General features: G+C 40.8%; 1 protein-coding gene across 14 annotated transcripts in view; it reads right to left on the reverse strand.

The window, feature by feature from the left end:
- The window catches only part of ARHGEF33 (Rho guanine nucleotide exchange factor 33), a 114,407-nt gene that overhangs the window by 41,923 nt on the left and 52,795 nt on the right, over positions 1-19,689 (reverse strand). For 5 of the 14 annotated variants that reach the window (XM_079109871.1, XM_079109862.1, XM_079109865.1 and 2 more), the window contains 6 exons: positions 18,353-18,436; positions 17,087-17,170; positions 14,968-15,116; positions 13,882-14,046; positions 11,764-12,595; positions 7,370-7,509 (listed from right to left, as the gene is read on the reverse strand). In XM_079109871.1, coding sequence (XP_078965997.1) covers positions 7,370-7,509; positions 11,764-12,595; positions 13,882-14,046; positions 14,968-15,116; positions 17,087-17,170; positions 18,353-18,436 — 1,454 coding nt within the window. Of the gene's footprint in view, positions 1-24; positions 717-1,919; positions 1,995-2,019; positions 4,389-7,369; positions 7,510-11,763; positions 12,596-13,881; positions 14,047-14,967; positions 15,117-17,086; positions 17,171-18,352; positions 18,437-19,689 lie in introns of those variants that run through there. The other 9 variants (XM_079109872.1, XM_079109866.1, XM_079109874.1 and 6 more) reach the window with 7 other exon arrangements.

A 19,689-nucleotide genomic window follows, 5' to 3' on the forward strand; every position in this document is an offset into this window, starting at 1 on the left:
ACAGATAAAGTACAGGTTGATTTGGTTTTAATCGTTTTCAAATATTTTATCTATCCAAATTGTTTTGCATTTGTAAAACAATTGTCTCCTAGATCTGGAATAATTTTTACTCCACTGAATTTTAAGACTTAGGATATGTGATCTGAAATTTGCAGCAAACATAAAAAAGAGAATATCTTTCTAATGCTTTAGGGGACGATTGTGACAACTGTATATGTCCGTGTAGATAACATGTAATAACATTATAATAGGGTAATAAAAGCTCAGAGAATTGAAAAAAAAAAAACCTATTTTTGATTCAACGAAGGAACTACTCCACAAATTACCAAGCCCTTTAAATTAAAATCGACAGAACTCATTGTTCTCAACCAAGGTTATCAAGGGCCTTTACTGAGTCTAGGCATTACATTACAAATTCTTGCTTTTGCTGCTTTTCATTTTTAAATGAAAGATTTATTGAAGCCAACCACACATATATATGCTACATTTGGTAGAATCCAGAAATAAGTACAGTAATCAAATTGAGGAAATACTATAATCTCAACCACCACAAAGGAGACCAAGGCCAATCAATAGTCAACAACTCAAATCAGTCCATTTGAGTCCCCAGTCGAGGGTGCATTCTTCCTTTATCTTGGGTAAGCCAGTTGGGTAATCCATTCCAGCTCTGTACCTTCTCCAGTTTGTTCATGTCAGAAGTCCCTGCAGGGAGGAGGCTTTCTGGAAATAACCTCTGATAAGCTAGACTGGGGCCCTCTCACTAGCTCAAACTCTGATGGGTGAAACTAGCCTAGTACCAAAGAGCTAATATGGAAGACCTTAGGTAGGATGTATGAAAGGGATGCTAGACGTGAAGTTCTTTGTGCAAAGTGCCTACACGACTGAACAAGTTCCCACAGGCTGATGCTCAGTCAGGTTGCTTCCATCATCCACTAAGAAGGACAACTGGCCTCCAAGTTCTTTCACTGTCATTGATATGCTATTGTTGGGTCCTTATTGTTGTCATTAGGTAAGTTAATTATGACTCTATTTTTCCTGAATTAACTGGGTAGGACTCTAACATCCCTTTACATTATTCAAGGAAAGAAGTTGGATTGACACAGACTAAAATCCTGATGCCTGGAAACCTGATGACTAACTAGATATTTTCACTTTTCACCTCAATATTTGGTATCATTGATGAAGCCACAGCTGCTTTTACTTCTGATTGGTAAGGAACACTTTTCCACTGTATCCCAGCAAAGAGAGGAAAAACTATTCTATCTCTCAATTCCAGTACATCTGGATGCTCATCAAATAAAATGATATCTTATTGGGTGAAGTTCTCTTTTTTAGGCACCCTTGAACTCTCCCATGAAACAGACTTCACGTGCCCCTCCCTAAAACTATAGGCCTTTTTCTATCAGAACTGCCTATGTCCAGTTCAAATCATCCCTGATTAGTACAGTCATGTCCAAATGTTAGGAAAATATATTTTTAACCATTTCATTCTTTCCCTTTATCTTCTCTTGTTTAGAACACTAGAAATGCAGATTTGAATTGGGTTGCCGTTTCTTTTTTTTGGATACCAGGGTTTGAACCCAGGGGCATTAGCCACTGAGCTACAACCCCAGCCCTTTTAAAAAGTTTTATTTAGAGACAGGGTCTCACTAAGTTGCGTAGGGCCTCACTAAATTGTTGGGGCTGGTTTTGAACTTTTGATCCTCCTGCCTCAGCCTCCTGAGCCACTAGGATTATAGGCAGGTGTGTGCCACTGATTCTTCTGAATTGTTCCCCACCCCCATCACACTTCTCAGCAGAAAGTCATTAATCAAAACATAATCTTCACCTCACATTTCCCCTCTTAATCTACATCTGATCTCTCCAAAACCCAACATGTCACACTTTGATGTTCCAACATGCAACTGTTTAGTGTTTACCTGGAAATGGGAAAGCTCTGATGTCACCACCAGCCCCAAGGACCACAGAAATCTTCACCAGTTGAGTTCCCATTTCTGAAACAAATGCCAAAATCGCCCTGTCTAGTTTTTAAAGTCCACAAACTCAGCTTAGTTTTTTTTTTTTTTTTTTCTTTTTTAACTGCTCTTCTCAGAAATTATACCTTCCCTGGGTCTCCAGTACCCGAATGTCTCTACCTTTCTTGATATTAACTAAAGGCTAACTTACTAATCATTTTCAAAATGTGATATTCTAATGTAGCCATGACTAGAAGCTTATTTTCATCTTTTTTAATGATAATTTTAACTGCCCTCTTTGTGATGCTTAACATGTGCTATAAGAACACCTGCACTCTTCCAAAGGTGTCACTATTAGCCTCTGAAGTAATGTATGCCTAAATTACTAGGAAATAACCTTCAGAATCTAGGAGGAAGAGTTAGCATATCTGCTTTTATTTTCTTTCTCTGTAAACACAGAAATGACTTTTGAGCTTCTGGAGCCATCTTGGCTGACTGCAGAACAAATCTGAGCAAACACTTGCTGGGGAAGGGAACAATGGCTTACAATACATTCTGACACATAGCCATTCAAGCATTTGGTGGAAAGAGGGAAAAAGAATAGAGTTGTTGGTAACTTCCATTTGAGTTATAGAGACAAAATCACAGTCAGGTAGATCAACAAGTATAGATTTACTACAGATAAATCTGGAAAGATTATTTGGTTTGGGGGAAGGGAGAGGAGTGTCTCCTATGCCATAGAACCTCAGACTGCAGAAGAGTTGATTCTCTGATTGGAAGGTATGTTTCTTGAAAGTTTTGGGAGACGTGTGTATGGAGAAGGATGCAGGGGGACTGGAGGGGGAGCACCTATCCTTTTGGACGTATCAGTCAGCCCTGGTAATCAAGAGGGTATCAAATGAGCATTCGTGTAACTGGTTGTTGTTTTCCCCACTGTGCAACCTTCTTTAGTGCCAACAGCCTACAGGCACAGAGGGCAGGCAATGGTTCAGGGCACAATTTGCTCTGGCAATGGGATGTTATGAAAGTAATGAATATTTCTGAATATGTACTAAACATCAATAGCACTTAGTGACTTGGAGCTAGATTACCCTTATATTGAACTTTAAGTTCCTAATGGGCAGGAACTATTTCATTTACTTCTTTTGTGCTGGACAGAACCTAGTATACAGAAGACCCTTAACTTAATGATTGATTTCAAATGACCTATTGAAAAACATTTATAATCAGGGTTAAGTAGTAGCAAATGTCTATCCCTTCAACCATCCCCTTCAATTTTAAAATTATATAGGAAGTGAAATGGGATATGAGAACCCCAAAGTGGGTAGGAATGGGGAGGGACTTGAGGTAAGCTTTAAGGAGATAGAGAAGAAAGTGAGGATAAAATGACAAATTGACTCTGGCAGTCCTGATTTCTGTTACATGGTCTGTTCCACAGCCGAGGCTGAGCAAATATAAAAACAGTTGAAAAGATGCCAAAAGAAAAGAATTCACTGATATTCAGATATATGGGACCTGTAGAAATTCTCTTTCAGTGTGTGATTAAGAAAATAGAGGACTGGGGGTGTAGCTCAGTGATAGAGCATGCATAAGGCCCCAGATTTGATCCCCAGTACTGGGTAGGGGGTGGGGAGAAAGAAAGAGAGGGAAAAAATAGATTTTGATGTGACTGGTGGAAGGAAAGTGATGACTCTGAGCATGTAAGTTACAAAGTACTAAAAAGAAAGAAAATGGGTGAGGATATAGAATTAATCATTTGGATGCCATATTCTTGATCTTCCATTTTCCCACCCACATTTGAAGATAGAAAGTTCCATCTACATTTTTTACCCCTGAACTGTCTTACATAATTCTCTTCCTACTGCCATACTCCCAACCAAGAATACTTGTTTACCCAACTGCAAGATTTACATATAAAGATGAAGTATCATTTGCCTCAGCCTTCACAATAAGCTAGGTTTAAGTCTTTGACAGTCTTCATTTAGATCCTTCTAGAAGGGATAGTTTTCCTTCCATCCTGCTAGAGGCAGGGGAATAAGTGTTCAGTTCAGCATCAGCCTTTCACATTAGGCTTCTAAGACTCTTCGTTTAAAAATGTTTAAAGTCACTTAACATTTTCAAACTTTAAGATATGCAGACTTTATTCTGATCAATTCTGGACAGCTTTCAGGGACATGTAACCTGATATCTAACCAGGATAAATATGCCTGAGATGGAAACAATCAAAGGGTCATCCTTGTCCCCAATTATCATGGGCATTTTTCAAGATATTTTTTTATGATGTCAACTTGACTTTCCCTTTTGAATCCTTGTGGGTATGAGCCTCAGAGGGAAGAGAACCCTTTCTCAGGTTTTCTGTTGCATCTGGCTCCATGCCTAGCTTCATCCCGAAGCAGCATTCTGGGTGTGTGGGGCCACCAGCCAAACAAGCCCCTATGGAACAAAAAGTGTGTCAGTGTAGACAGGAATGAGCCTCCAGAGGGCTATAGGGGAAGAAGGCAATGAGCCCCAGACATGACCCAGGCAGCTTTACTGGCCCTGGCCCATGTGGACCCAGGAGGCCAAACTCTGGAGTGCTTCCAGTACCCAGGTTTAGCTACCTTCTTAAGGTCACTGGGCTTGCTGCCATTCTGACTTCCTGACACATAAGTGGAGAGTGGGCTGAATGTGTCTTCCTGGTTCCTTCCTGTACCTGTCCACATGCTTGACTTCGGAGTACAAGTTCCTATGCAATTGGCTGGGACCATGTCATTCAAGATCCTATACAAATGTCTGGAATAGTGCAGGCATAGAAGATGCTGTATTCTCATCTGAGTTAAAAGGCACTAGCCCTCCTGTGCTATGCTGGAGCCTCCTTGCCCTTTCTTTCTGTAGTATGATATTTTAGCATGGTCCATAATGAGCATTCCATGGTTCTTGAATGAAAACACTTAAGAGAAGCTACTTAAGCTGCTTCTTTATCCTATGCCAGGTCTCCAAAGCACACACTGTGGCACCCTAAGCACAAAGCCATGCAAGCATCACCTGATGGTGCTGACTGTTCTAGGCCAGAGCTACCGAGCCAGTAAAGCCTGCCAGAAGTGTTATCTGTGTGACTACACCTTTACTTCCTCTCAGATAGCACTCAAGATTTAAATACAAAGAATACCTCCAGTATGTTGACAGTAATATGACTGATACAGGCTGATCTATGAGAAAGGAAAAGAGGGCTAAGGGAATACACTGGCCCATATCTAAAGAGAGTCCCAAAAAACTGCAAGAGGACTAAAAGCAATTAACGATCATGAGTTTGGAGTGCCCACGGTAAGTTCTTAGCATCATATAAAGGTCTATCAGGGAGGGGCTACATAAAGACAAAACATGGCCTTCTACATGATGGGTATTTAAAATTAAAGTTTTAAAATTAGAATTATAAGTTCAAGGCCACATTCATTTCTGGTTTCAGGTGACAAAAAGATGTGATTATGCAGACTGAGCTACAACAAAGTCAAACATAGATAAAGCAAATCTCCAGACTAGAAAGGACTCTGGTGATTTCCTGAGCAATCTCCCACCCAGTGCAGGGATCCCTTTCATAGCATCCCTGACAGGTCACCCTGTTTCTTCTTAAGAGAACCCACTCTCTCATGAGATCACCAGCTCCAGTTCCAGGCATGTGCATTTTAGGGAGCTCTTCTAATCCATTGCTGCTATTCCTCTGGATACAAAGAGGACAAGTCCACTCCCTCTGTCTCATGTTACCGCAAGAACATATTTTTATATTTCTCTGATAAACAGGAATTTGTAATGGAACCAGTGGTGGATCTATTTCTCGTTTTCCAATAGACAGTACCCAGTCAATATAAATGATAGTGAGCAAAAAGTGACTGTTTCAGGAATACTATGGTTTGAAAAAAAAAAAGAAAAAGAAAAAGAATAGGCTCAAGCAGTGCCCTTCAGAATTTCAAGTCCTTGGAAGCATTTAAGAACCTAAATCCCAAGTTCAGACTGAAAAACTGTCTGCTTCTAGGTCCTCCCACCTGTTGAACTTGACAGAAGCAGGCGCTAGGCCAAGAACAATCTAAGTCTATTGTCCTAGAAAGAGTATACGATTCTTAACTTTTCAACCCCTGAGTAAAGTGGCTTGAGGATCCAGCAACAGTCATGCATGTACTGGGTTGCCTTAACAAAACTGAAATGGGACTGTAGGGCTGTGGTTAACTGCAGAACTGTTCTTCCACTTCCCCTTTCTTCCAGTAACAACAGGTAAAGACCAACAACCAGAGGCCCACTAGTCTTAGTACCACCCTCTCCTTGTGAGAATTAAACATATCATAAAAAAAAATCCATATTCAATGTCTGTCCCCTCGTCTCCATTTAAGACCATAATCTAAATCAACCAATAACCTCTACCTTTATGGAAAAAAATGATTTTCCAGCAATTCTCCAAAGGCAACAATAACACCTCTGCTTAACTTTTTAAACAACAAAATATGAAGACTTGCTATTAAAACTGATTGCAAAAATTTCTACAAAGAGAAAATAAATAGCAGGGACATCTCCCTAAAGGAGAGAGAAGTAGTCAGTGGCTGGACAGGCAAATCCCTCAATATTCAAATGTTAATGCTCATTTCTCCCTTATATTTATGCTGGGGTTTGGCCCTGCCTCCTAGACTGTAGCAGAGTGCTGGCCAAAATGCCTGGTGGGTAATGTTTCATACAACAAAAACCTAGAATCTCAGAAGGACCACAGCAGGAAATGCCTGTTGCCTCGTGAGGACATGGATACTTCATTAGAGATTTTTAACTAGAATTCCAGCCAAATCCATCCACTCAGGAAAAACACTAGTAGAAATCCCAATAAACATGTTCTAGTACCCTGGAAAACTATAGGCCCGTTAAAGCAGAAGTGTTGTGATGCCCTTAGAAAACCTCCCTACTAATAGCATGTGTGAGGCCCTGAATTTGATACCCAGTAAAACAACAATAACAACAACAAAAAGGGGGGGAGGGGAGAAAGGGGGAGAGAGGGAAAGAGAGAGAGAGAGAGAGAAAGAGGGAAAGAAAGAAAGAAAAAAAAGAAAAAAAACTTTCTACAGGCCTGGAGATTCTGATGGAGTGTCCATTAGATCCAACTCCAACAGAGGATCCCACTCCCAGGGAAACCTCCTCTGCTCACTCCTCTCAGGGCATGTGACTTTGAGAACAAGAAAGAAGGGATAAAAGATAGAAGTAGCCAGAGAGAGTTGAGTATGCTTCTACTCTGGGAGATTACAATGGGAAACATCTTCACCCTGCAGAAATCATGGCGACTAGATGCAAGCACTAAACTTGAAGTTGTGTGAGACCAGGCTACTTGATAATTATTGTTAAAACCTCAAGACTTAGCCCAAAGGGAAATGAGTTACAATGCTGTCTTGTCTAAGGCTACTCACTTCTTTTTAAAGAGCTTGCGGAAGGAGCTGCGAAAGCCCCCTTTCTGGTCTTGCCTGGGATTTTGATCGCTGAAAGATGTTTGTTCACTTTCTCTTTCTTCCTTTGGACAGAATCGGGTGGTGTCTTCTAAATGCATCTCCTGAAAACACAAAAGAGGGACTGTTTTTTTACTCTTTTCCAAAAATATCTATCCTGACTATGGGACAATTTTTTGGTTTTGTCACTTCCCTCACCTACCCCAAAGACTACCAGAGGATACCTAATTCCAACTAAAGCACACCTAGGCTAATGAAATCAGTAGGTGGAAAGGAGAAAATTTTCTGCTGAGTGTAGTATTTCCTATATATCAAGGTAAATAATTTAGGGTAGGAATATAACTAATGTTTTAAAAGTATAGAAAGTAAATGCTTATTCTGGCATCAACACTATCTTGCTGGAAACACAGTACTAGGCCCTTCATATCTCTGAATATATTTCTTTCTATAAAATAAGAAATTTCCTTAATTGTAATGTAAGTTTTAAGCTCATGTTTCTAATTCTCCATTTTAGGCATAAATGAGGGAAGAAGTTTTTGCAAGGTCCGACCTGTTTAGAAGTAGGATCAATTACTATCTCCAAACTGAAAATATGCCGTCAATACGGTTTTTACAATTCAGAATCCATGATATTTAGAATATAAAATAAACTAGAAATAAGGATGTATCTTTGGTGAACTCTCATTTTTTTAATGTGAAATGTGCCAACTAATAGATATGTATATGTATTTATCTGTATATAAGCTAAATATGCATATCTATTTATATTCTATATGAACAAAATATTTACCTTGAGGTAACTAATTTAAAATAAATCTAAAAATAGCTGAATTTTGAATAACCTTAAAAGGATCCAGGAAGCCAAGGAAAAAAACACAGAGAATGCCTATAAGTCACATGAATTGGATGGGTGACTGCTTGCTGATAGAGAAGCAAAGCACGAGGATGATTTTTTTTTTTTTCTTTTTTTCAGGAAACATACAGATTTAACTTGGAGAAGTTAAGCTGGGGTTATAGTCACAGATCTAGAAATTCTTTAAGATTCTGCTAAGATTCATAATTATGTTCAACATTTTGATGGCTTGGTATAGTATTTCTCAAAAGTGTGGTCCTGGGACTATAAGTACAGCTGAGTCCTCTATTTAAAATGTAGATTTCTGTCTTTCCTGGTGGCATACACCTGAGTACCAGTTACTCAGAAGGTGGAGGCAGGAGAATTGCTTGAGGTCAGGAGTTTGAGACTGGCCTGGACAACATAGCAAGACCCCATCTCAAAAACACCTGAGATCTACCCAACTTTCTTAACCAAAATCTCTGGAGGGAGGCCCACAAAATCCTTAAGCACACTTGCACATGAAAATCAGTGATGTAAGACATCTTTCTTCTCACTTTCTCTTAACATTTACATGAACCACCTAGGTATGAATCGTAAATTGCAGTTTCTGATTCAGTAGGTCTGGCTATAAATTATGGATATAACAAATTCCCAGTTAATGCACCCACCACTGAAGATTATATTTTGAGAAATGGGCTTTTGGGGACTAAAGCCAGGCTATACAGTGCTGGCCTAAATGCCTGGTGGGTGATGTTTCACACAACAAGGACTTGGAATCTCAGGAACATAGAAGGAAATGTCTTGTTTTTGCCTCCTGGGTAGTATGGAAACTCTATTCAAGTGATTTTTAACTAGGACCGGTGTCAACTCATTCATTCAGGGAGACTAAATATATTAACTGTTTAAGGAAAAAATCTTTCTGTGGAACCATAATCTTAATAACATTTTGCGTCTGTATAGCATTCCATACTTTACAAAGCATATTCACAAACTTTATCTTATTTTGCATGATCTTCACAACAACCCTGTGAGGTAATAAGGTAAATACTGTCTTTTTTTTTTTTTTTTTTTTTTTTTAGGTAAGAAAACTGGAGACACAAGGAAGCCAAGTGAATTGTCTAAAAACACACAGCTATTTAGCAGCAGAGCCAGGACTAGAACCTAGAGCTCCTGGCACCCAATCAGATACTCTTTGCACTAAAGCACACTGTCTTCTTTCTTGACTTTGAGGACACTAAGGACTAGGTTTTAGTTGGCTCTCCTGGGCAGAGGTAGGAGATGCAGAGTATATTTAAAGAGAACAGGAGTTTTCCACATCTCAGTAGCCAAATAAAACAGGGTTTTGTCCAGGTATGGTGGCACATGCCTGTAATCCCAGCAACTCAGGAGTCTGAGACAGGAGAATTGAAAGTTCCAGGCCATCCTAGGCAACTTAGTAAGACTGTCTCAAAATAAAAAATTAAAAGGGCTGGGGATGTAGCTCAGTGTCAGAGCACCCCTGGGTTCAATCCCTAGTACCACCAAAAGCAGGGAGGGTTTGTAGGGTTTATCTTTTTCAACAAAAATTCCCCCTTCTTCTCCCACCTCAAACACACATATTCATATACACATGCACACACATACTCATACAAATATGCATGCATGCACATAAACATTTGCACAAACTTTAAGACCCACATACAGCCTGTGCCCACCTACACTCTGCACAAAACTCTCTCTCTCTAGGAGTTCCAGTAATCTAAGCCTTCTACGTCTTTACAAAGAAATTTTTGTCCAAAATCAGAAATAAGCAATGGGAACTTTTTGCATATTTGAAAATTTTACTGACACGTACTGCTAGGGAAAAGTTCTTTTTAAAAAACTGGTTTCATTTGATACTTGCTTGGTGTCTCTTCTTAAACTGACTTGACTTGTCTCTTACAATGTTAGGGGATGAAACTTGTTGCCCAATATGTGTAATTAACAGTTTCTAATATATTGTTATTTGGTATGTCTGTTAAACAGTCACAAATATATTACTCATCATTTCTTTGATATATTACTTGTTGTTTCTGATTAATGGTTTTTACTTGGCAGTTGTTGAACCCCCAATCATCAACTAGTAAAAAACATTTTATGAACGTGTGAAATGAAAACATTTTTAATAGTATAGACTATACTAATTACTTTCTTCACGTCTGACTACCTCAGATTTCCCCCACCTAACTTCTAGGTAACTTTTCAAATCTAATTCAGACACCCAATGTATCTAGGAAGGCTTTCCTGACCACCATCATACCAAGAACTTTTAGATACTCCTCCTGTAGGCTCCTACAGTCTATCATAATTATGTGTTTTTGTGTCTTACTCCTATACTATGCTAGTAATCCTGGAGGACAGAACTTAGATGTTGTTTATTTCTGAATACTTAGCAATGAGCATAAAGATTAGAACAAGGCAGGCACTTAGTTTTTGTTGTTGTTGTTGTTGTTGTTGTTTGTTTTTGATAACTAATGAAAGGAGTCACTGAGCATCAATCTGTCCCCACTTGAAGATGAGAATAAATGGAATGGACGGGTGGCACAGGTGAAAGTTGTGTTACTTTCTGCCTAATCAGAAATCGCCTGTTTCAATCACATTAAGAACTTAAGCATTTTCTCAGGAACTAGTGGTCCTTTCATGGACATGTATTTAAACAGTTTTCAATGCCCAAAGGCAGGCAGACACCAAGGATAGGCATCAAAATGCCTCAACGTTCATTGAGACCAAAGAAGGTGGGTTTTGTTTGTTTGTTTGGTGTGTGTGTGTGTTGCTGGGGACTGAACCCAGGGTCTTGTGCATGCAAGGCAAGCAGAAGATGTTTTTCGAGTCAATTCTTTGATTATGATGGGATGTCCGTGTCCCATACAATACAAATAATGTGACACCCTTTCCTAATTAAAGGAAATCAAGCAGAAATGAATTCGCTTTGCAGCAAACTTCTCAAAGCCCCCAAATAGGGCAACTTGCCTCCTCCCTAACTACAAACAAGGATACTGGGAGCAGGGATTAGAGTAGCTGGCACATGGTCTTCAACATTTTCATCTTTTAAACAAGGAGGGGTTCCTAAAAGGCAGAGGAAGAAAAAGACAAGCCAGGATTTGCGTGCAATGTTGTGAAAAAAGTACAACTCTAAGGTGCCACAGCTTAAGGAGAATGGCATTACCCCTAACCCTTTCAGAGAGAAGAGAGAGGAAGAGAGTGGAAGAGAGTGGCGGGAGAAAGACAAAGAAATATGAAGACAATGCAGATCTAAAGAGTCGAGGTCTTCTCTGCCCTCACACATGCACTTGTGTGACATGCTCTGTGTTCTGTACCATGGAACGGGTGCTGCCACTAGCCTTTCAGGCCACCGAGGCACGAGCCTTTCACTGGGGCAGGCGACTTCCGAGTCCCTAGCCTGGCCTCTCCCCACTTCCCTCCTCGCTAGGGGACTTCGGGCTGCCCTTGTAGATCTAGGCCCGGGACCGCCGGCGCTGTGGGTTTCGGTTCGGTTTTACTTTACCCTCCTTACTTCCAAATAGGTCTGTTTTTCGCTTTGGGACCTCTGTTGGGGGAAGAAGGTCCGCGGAGCGCCGCGGGGGACTGCGGCGCCGGCGGCCGGGCCGTGGGGCTGCACTGCGCGCTCGGCGCGCTCGGCGCGCTCGGCCTTGAGCGGCGCGCGGCCGCCGCTGCTGCTGCGCGTGCTGTAGAGACGCGGGGCCACGCCCTCGGCGGGCGGCGTGCGCGGGAACTCCTTGAGCGAGCGGCTCAGCGGCTTGGCCTTGCCGTGCGCCTGCGCTTGCGCCGCCGCCTCCAGCTTGTAGGCGCCGCTGCTGCTCGCCGGCGACGTGGCGCTCTTGGGCAGCGGCTGCAGCGCGTGCTCGGGCCTCTCGGCCTCCATGGCGAAGCTGACAGGCCGCAGGAAACAGATGTCCAGGCTGGACTCGGAAGAGGCCGGCGAGCAGTTCTCGAAGAGGGCCGGGGCCTGGAAGGGCTCCTCGTCGTAGGGCGCAGGCAGCGCGAAGATCTCGCCGCCGTACTCGAACTCCTCGTAGCCCGCCGGCACGAAGCCGCGGGCGTCGGGCAGCAGCTCGGCGGGGGCGCGCAGGGAGCGCTCCACGTTGCCCAGCGGCTCGGCCGGAGAGGGCTCGAAGTCCATCTCGGGGATGGCCTGCAGGGGCCCGGCGAGCGCCTTCACGTCCTGCTCGGCCGCACAGAACTGCGCCGGCGCCAGCAGGCTCTCGGGCCTCTCGTGCTTTCTGCCCTCCATCTCCCAGTCGCTGGGCTTCCCGGGCTGCATGCTCTCCATCATGGTTTGCTGCTGTTGGCCTTTCTTCGCAGGGGGCATGAGGTGTCTTTAAAAGGGAAACAATACAGAAGAGGTGCGCTTATTGCTTATTCGTGCTAGCCCAGGGTTCCTGCTAAGCTCCACATACTTCAACTGAATAATTCCCAGGAACCTGTGTCCCCAGGAGTAAGAAGAGTAGAAATGGCAGCGAGGAAACAGTTGCCCGGGCCCCTCAAAGGCACGAGGCACTGCGTAGAGGTGGCCCATTTTCACTCCCCTTGTGGAAGTTCTGACCCTCCCACCACCAATCAGTGCCCCAGGGCATCACTTTTAAAACGTTCTTCCCTTTTTTGCCCTAGTTGACGAATACAAAATAATGGAAATTCAACTTTTGTCCGACCCATGGATCTTCACACTTAAAAACAAGTATATTCCGAGATGAAGTAAACGTGGCATGTCTTGAAAACTGTTGTGGATGGTGGCATATGGGGTTCCTTGTACTTGTGTAAGTTTAAATTTTTTATGCTATTCAAAGATTTTATGGCCGTCATGCATGCTACATAAGTAAGCCCAAACTTCCACCCACAAAGCATCAATACTGTTTTAAGAGCTACCACTCTGAATATGCCCAATGTCATGGAAGGTTTTTTTTGGTTGGGGGGATCATGGACAGTGAATAATTTACATAGTTTATAATGTAGTATAGCATACCCGTCAGATGGGACTTTCCAGTTTTGCTTTAGTTGCCAGACGGATGTAAATGGTCTACTCCACACTGATTCAAAGTAGTTATTCTGCTAATTAATTCATATTTAAATTCTTACCTCAGAAATAAAAATACAAATGCTAACACCAGAGTATCTTACTTTGGTAATCTTAAAAGTAAAATAGGTCTCACATTTATAGATGTGAAAAGAAAGTGAAATGAAATCTTGACTGACTCTTTTACCTTTGAAGATTGTTACTGACTTTTATTTTCTTTGCAGTGTAATGATACCCATGTTGTTCAGTCTGGGATAAATTGCTAGAGATTTCATTTGGGGGCTCTTATTTGTTGCACTTCAAGGAAGATAAAAAGCTTTTATCACTGCCTCAAGAGTTGGAATAATTCACAAAGTAAATTTCCACTTTCTGCCTCTATTCCCACTCTAGGCCAGCCACTTAAAATTAGTGTCTTTCTTTTGGATCCAAGCATCTGGTCAGCTGCTTAGCTCTCACAGGTAGGCCTGATGGGGTAAGGAGGATGGAAGAGTTCTGGAGATCATGCTTCTATCTAGACCAGCTACTAACCCACACAAGCTTCCTGGGACCAAGGGCATTGCCATCGACCTTTCCACATCAATAGGTGCTTACGTGACAGTGGGGCCAGAACTGGGAGCAGATGGGTAGGGCTGCAGAATCTCTTCTGAGTGGATCCCACCATCTCGGACAGCCTCAGGGCCTGCAGTGGGAGAAGCATCTTGGCCAGCATTTGCACACTGGGAAGCCAGCCCTTTGTACAGCTTTGCCATGGATGACCTAACAGGATAGAAGTAATGATTCTCAGGTTGTTGTACATGGGGAAAGTGGCTCTCTGAACACACAGATTATGCCAAGAAGGAAATGTCTCTCAGATAATTCTTGCTGTGAGGGTTTCTCTTTCTCCAGGGCCCTCTAAAACCAGGTTGCTTACATACTGGGGTTCAAGCTGGTAGCTATGCACAAGTATGGATGTTGATTAACTGGCTGAAAAGAGACTGGGGGCAGGGGATGATATAGGGAGACATTCTAGTAGAGGACCCCTGGCTTAAAAGAGCACCTTTTCTGATCAGAAACCTGACAAATAATTCTATTTTCCTTCAGGTGGGTTGGGATAAGGTTGAAGGAAATCCAGGTCATCAGGAAGCTCTGGAGCCCAGATGTTCCCTAATCAAATCTTCTGTTTCTTCACATTGTAAAATCTATTCAAACTCCTCCTCACATCACTTGCTTTACTTTGATCCATAGCACTTATTAATATCTAACTTATTTGTTCACTGTCCAACTCTAAAAAATAAGCTCCGTGTGGCAGAGATTTCTGACCATTTTGTTCATTGCAATGTATTCAGTGTGTAGAACAGTACCTCACACAACAGGGGCTCAGATAATGTTTGTTAGATTAATGCAGGAAACCATCTTCTGACCCTTAAACTGCAACTTTGTACCTGAGAAGTTTAGGGAAACGACTGTTTTTGAGATGGTTAACATGAGAGGGCATTAGAGTGAAAATGCTCATTTTCTAAAGTAATTTCCACAGTTAAGGTGTCTCCCTCCTGTACCTGCCTGGGCATCTCTCCTTCTACCTCAGCCACATAACACACAATGTGGTTATTTGTGACAGATACCTACATTGACTGGTCTATATAACCTATTCTCAGAACCCTTTGACAGACCTTTCCGATTGTACCATCAGAAACTTACTTCTTGAGCTTTTTCCGTTTCTGAATAAGCAAATCCTCATTGCACTGAAACAGCAGGGTGTAGTGTGAGATAAATACTCGGAGACGCTGAACGCACACCAGTAGTAGGTAATAGTCAGGGTGTTCCTGCTCTGTGAACTTCAGAACATTCTGCACAGAGAGAAAATGGAAGCAACATTGTTTAAGTAGAAGGAAAAGTTGTTTTGTATCTCCTGCATCTTACCCTGGATCTATTGTAAGTTTGAACCATTTAGTCAAAACAACAATAATACATATGACCCATCTAATAAGCAGGAAAGTCAAATTTGCTGTTCTCTGTCCCCAATTTGAAGGGAAAATAAGTCCTTACAGTTCCATCTGGAAAGTTAGAAGGATCTACTAATCAGTTCTCTGGGATAACAGAGGCATTCTAACAATCACTATAATTAATGTCTTAATTCAAATGAGTCGGACTACTGATGAGAACGTTAGGCAGGTGGGGGTGGGTGGTGGATGGGTGATTACATCAAACCTGGCCTGGTAGTCCCTCCTATTACACTGCTTGCTGCTATTGTTTGTTCCCTATGGATTCATGTTCTGGAAGCTTGACATTGTGGTATTAAAAGATGGTAGGACCTTTGAGAGGTGGGGCTTAGTGAGATGTGATTGGGTAATGACCACATTCTTGAAGGGATTAATGCTGGTCTTATGAAGATGGTTAGTTCTCATGAGAGTGAGTTGTTATAAATAAGTAAGTCTGGACCCACACTCCTCACCCTGCTTCCTCTCCCATACCTTGGGATCCTCATTCCTGTACATGCTCCCACCATGTGACACTATCTGCTATGAGGCCCTCACCAGAAGCTAATATCAGCACAGTGCTCTTAGACCTCCAAAACCATGAGCCCAAATAAACCTCTTTCTTTATGAAGTTTCTAGCCTCAGGTATTTTGGTATAGTAACATCAAATGTACTGATACACTTATTGTGCTATGGTAGATGCATGTGACTTGACTTTGCTAAAGCTAACATTGGTTTAATACTTCTTGTTGTTAGGAACTAAGCCATTTACATATATTACCCTGTTTAATTTTTACCACAACCTAGTTAGGTATAATTATTACCTCTATTTAACAAATAAGGAAATTGGGGGTACAGAGAAACTAAGTGATCTTCACTAGATCACACAACTAGTAAGTAATAGAGGAAGCCTTTGGACTTAAATCACAGGATAGAACTAGGGATTATTAACCATATTCTAATACTTGTAAGACCTGAACTAGGGATTATTAACCATATTCTAATACTTGTAAGACCTGAACCTAGTTTTTCACCACTAGATTTGAATTTAGGCATAGTACTTCTTTGGCCCTCCATATCCTCATCTAAAAAATGGTAACAATGATTCCTATCATATGAGATTCTTGAAAGGAGTAATAAGATAATTATTGTGAGGAAAGTCATACACAATTAAAAAATCTTCTCAATGTCAAATGACTTCTCAATGGACTGCTTCCATCTAAGATTAATCACAAGTATTTCTAAGGTGCTTTTGCTGAATTACTTCAAAGACCAGTCAGAGTTAAAGGAGAACAGATGGGTGGTTGGAAGAAGAGGGACTAATAAGAGGTTGGTGAGTCTCTCAGCTGTACTTCCTCCAATATGCCTCAAACCCTGTGGGAAAATGGTATGAAGAAGTCAGCTCATCAGCTTCTTCATGCTTCTGTGAAATAAAGTATAAGCACTGTAAAATAAAACCTTTTACTTGAGCCAAGTAAAAGTAATCAGGATAGCAATCAAGTGGGCAGGTTAAATAGAAATTTAGACCCCAGAAGATGACATTTAGATGACTGTAGAGCCAAAGCGGATGGCACTGAATATGTGCTTGGATCCTGGGTGACATCACTAGTAAACAGAGATAAAACTCAAAGGCAGGCATCATGAATCAAGATATACTTGAAGATAGAGACTTTTAGCTTATACCATAGAGTATGATGAGTTATGGGGTAGTCATAACAATCTAAGCTTTGTAAATACTTAGAAATAGTAATGCTCTCTTGAGCCTTTACAGTATAAGTTGGAAGCCAAAAATAATAGTTCAGTATGAGAATCAATTTGATGGCTTGCCTTGTCATGCTTACCTGCAGATGTATCAGATATTCAGGGATTCGCTGGACTATGTGAAAAAACAGTGTGTAGATGTCAGATTTAATCTCTTCATCACCCTGAATGAAAGAAAGGTGGAGTCATTCTTCAGTGTTCCTCCAGCTCTGGCAGTAGAACCCCAGAGTCAGTTGCACCAGAGAAGAAAGGATTTATGCCCAGAGCATTCTCTTTCCAAAGATCACCATGAAGCATTGATTGTTCATTGAAAAGGCCACATGTCCAGGGACATGCCCAAGAAGACAACTCTTCTCCAGCATCGAGCATATCATACATGTCTTTGGAATCCATTTAAATTTCCAAACTACATTTTCCTTCCCCACTTCCATCTTAGTACAGAACTAGATAGAAATGGGCACTTAAATTATATTTGAGTTCAATTAATTCATTAAGGTTCTCCAGCAAGTAATCATTACAATGGTTACTAACAGGCTCTGAGGGTGGCTTAGAGTCTCATGAGAGTGGGAGGGAAATGTGATTAGAAATCGGTCGTTTGGTCTGGAAGCTGAAAACATGTTGGAATTTCTCTGTCTGCCTTTTCTTCCCTTCCTTTCCCCTTCCCAGACATTTTCTGAATGCTAACTTGTGATAGTCATTACATTAGGTTGGGAGTAGGGGTGAGGAGTTTGAAGTAGAAAGCAAGACAGAGCCTCTTATCTCTCGTGAGACTTGATTAACTGTCAGCTTTGGGACTTCTCATACTGTTTTTTCCTAGTGACCTAAAATAAACAGAAGTGTTATATACATATACATGCTTATTGATCACCTCATATATCATGACAGCAGTAATGCTTAAAGCAACCTAACTACAGTCACTTTATGATCTTATAAACTGACAAATGATGATTTGAATTTAATATAGAGATTCACATCTTCCAAACCTGAAACACACACAGACACACACACACACACACACACACTCATCTTCCAAACCTGAAACACACACACACACACAGCATAAAAGCTGCAGCCTGATGAGTTCTAGAACACCTATTTACTTTGCCTATAGTTCCAGTGGAGTGGAACAGAGGACCAATAAAGCAGGACAAGGACCAAAGCAACAGCAGTGATCTTAAGCAGGCTCTGTAAGCCCCAGGAAGTGTGTCAGTGACTCTGTTTAGGCAATCCCTTAACCTGGAAAACAGGCCCAGAGTATACATGCTGTATTGACTGGGTGGATCAGCAACATTGCATAGATGTTGTGCCAGTAAAAAAACAGCACATACATAATAGAGTTAACTTACCTCCTTCAGAACAACAACATGAACCAATGAGATGCATTCAGGCAAATCCCTCAGATAGGCAACATAATAATCCAAGAAGTTATTCTTTAAAACAAAAACAAAAATGCATGGTAAGAACCTCGAAACAGGAATGATGATATATTTGTAAAGCTATGTATAGTGAAAAGGAATACTTTGCAGAGATTCTCTAATCATTCATTTCATGATTCATTTCATTCAATTTAATGTCTTTTGGAAGTTTGTGTTTATTTTTTTCATAAATCTTTTTGGTTTTAGTATAAACATCACCACAATTGGGGAACCAAAACTCAATAGCCCTACCTCAATGACAGTGAAATAATAAGCTAAGGGCAGAATGAGGGTCTTAAAACTGAAAAAAAGTATTTTTAAATTGTTAAATGATAAAGACGCTTATTCTGTTTTTATAATTCATTTTCATTTAATTATCTACATCCAAATAAAAACTTTGCCCAACCCTCCTCATATTATCTAGACCAGTGGTTCTCAATATTTTCAACTACCTGCATATTTTCAACTGCATATTCACCTATGCAATTTCCCCTTAGAAAAACATGGTTTCCAAAGCAATATTCCCATAGATATAACAATTCTTAGCCCCAGAAATCACAGTGAATACAAACAAGTGAAAGTGATATTGGAGAAACAGCATTATCCCTACTTTCTTCTATACAACTAAATAATTTGTAAACATTGTGTTGTTACCTGCATTTGAGAATCATTGACATACAGAGGTTGATTACAGGCAAAAACTGATTTTCAGTCCAATTTTAAGTAGACCACACAATATTTTAAAAATAAGAAAAATTTACACAAAATCCTGGATTGCTCACTTCTCTTAAAATACATATTTAGCAACTCTAGTCCTTTTTTCCTGAATGATAACAGGATAAAAACTGTGCAGTTATTTCTTGTAGTAAAACATATGCAATTGAGTGTAATTCCCACTGGTCCATACTGTATACGTTTAGCCCACGTCTTTCATTTCTGTCACTATCTGGCCCTGCAGACATTTGAGTTTGTAGCCTTGGTATGGATCATATTTTCTTTCTAAAACATTACAGAAATTTCAAAACACCCTTTCTCCAAGGAAGTGAAAACGAAAGACATTCAGAACAAGTGGCCACCCATTATACTTTTAAAAATCTTTAAAGAATGAAAATTATGTGTGAAAATATACACACATATACACTCATATACTTATTTTACATGTACATTTGTATATGCATGAGTATATATACATAAACACATATAGTCATATATACTTACACACATATACACATACACATGCATTTTCAGTGAAGTCAGTTATAGTACAA

Source organism: Sciurus vulgaris (genome assembly GCF_902686455.1).
Source record: "Sciurus vulgaris genome assembly, chromosome: 14".
Classification (NCBI taxonomy): domain Eukaryota; kingdom Metazoa; phylum Chordata; class Mammalia; order Rodentia; family Sciuridae; genus Sciurus; species Sciurus vulgaris.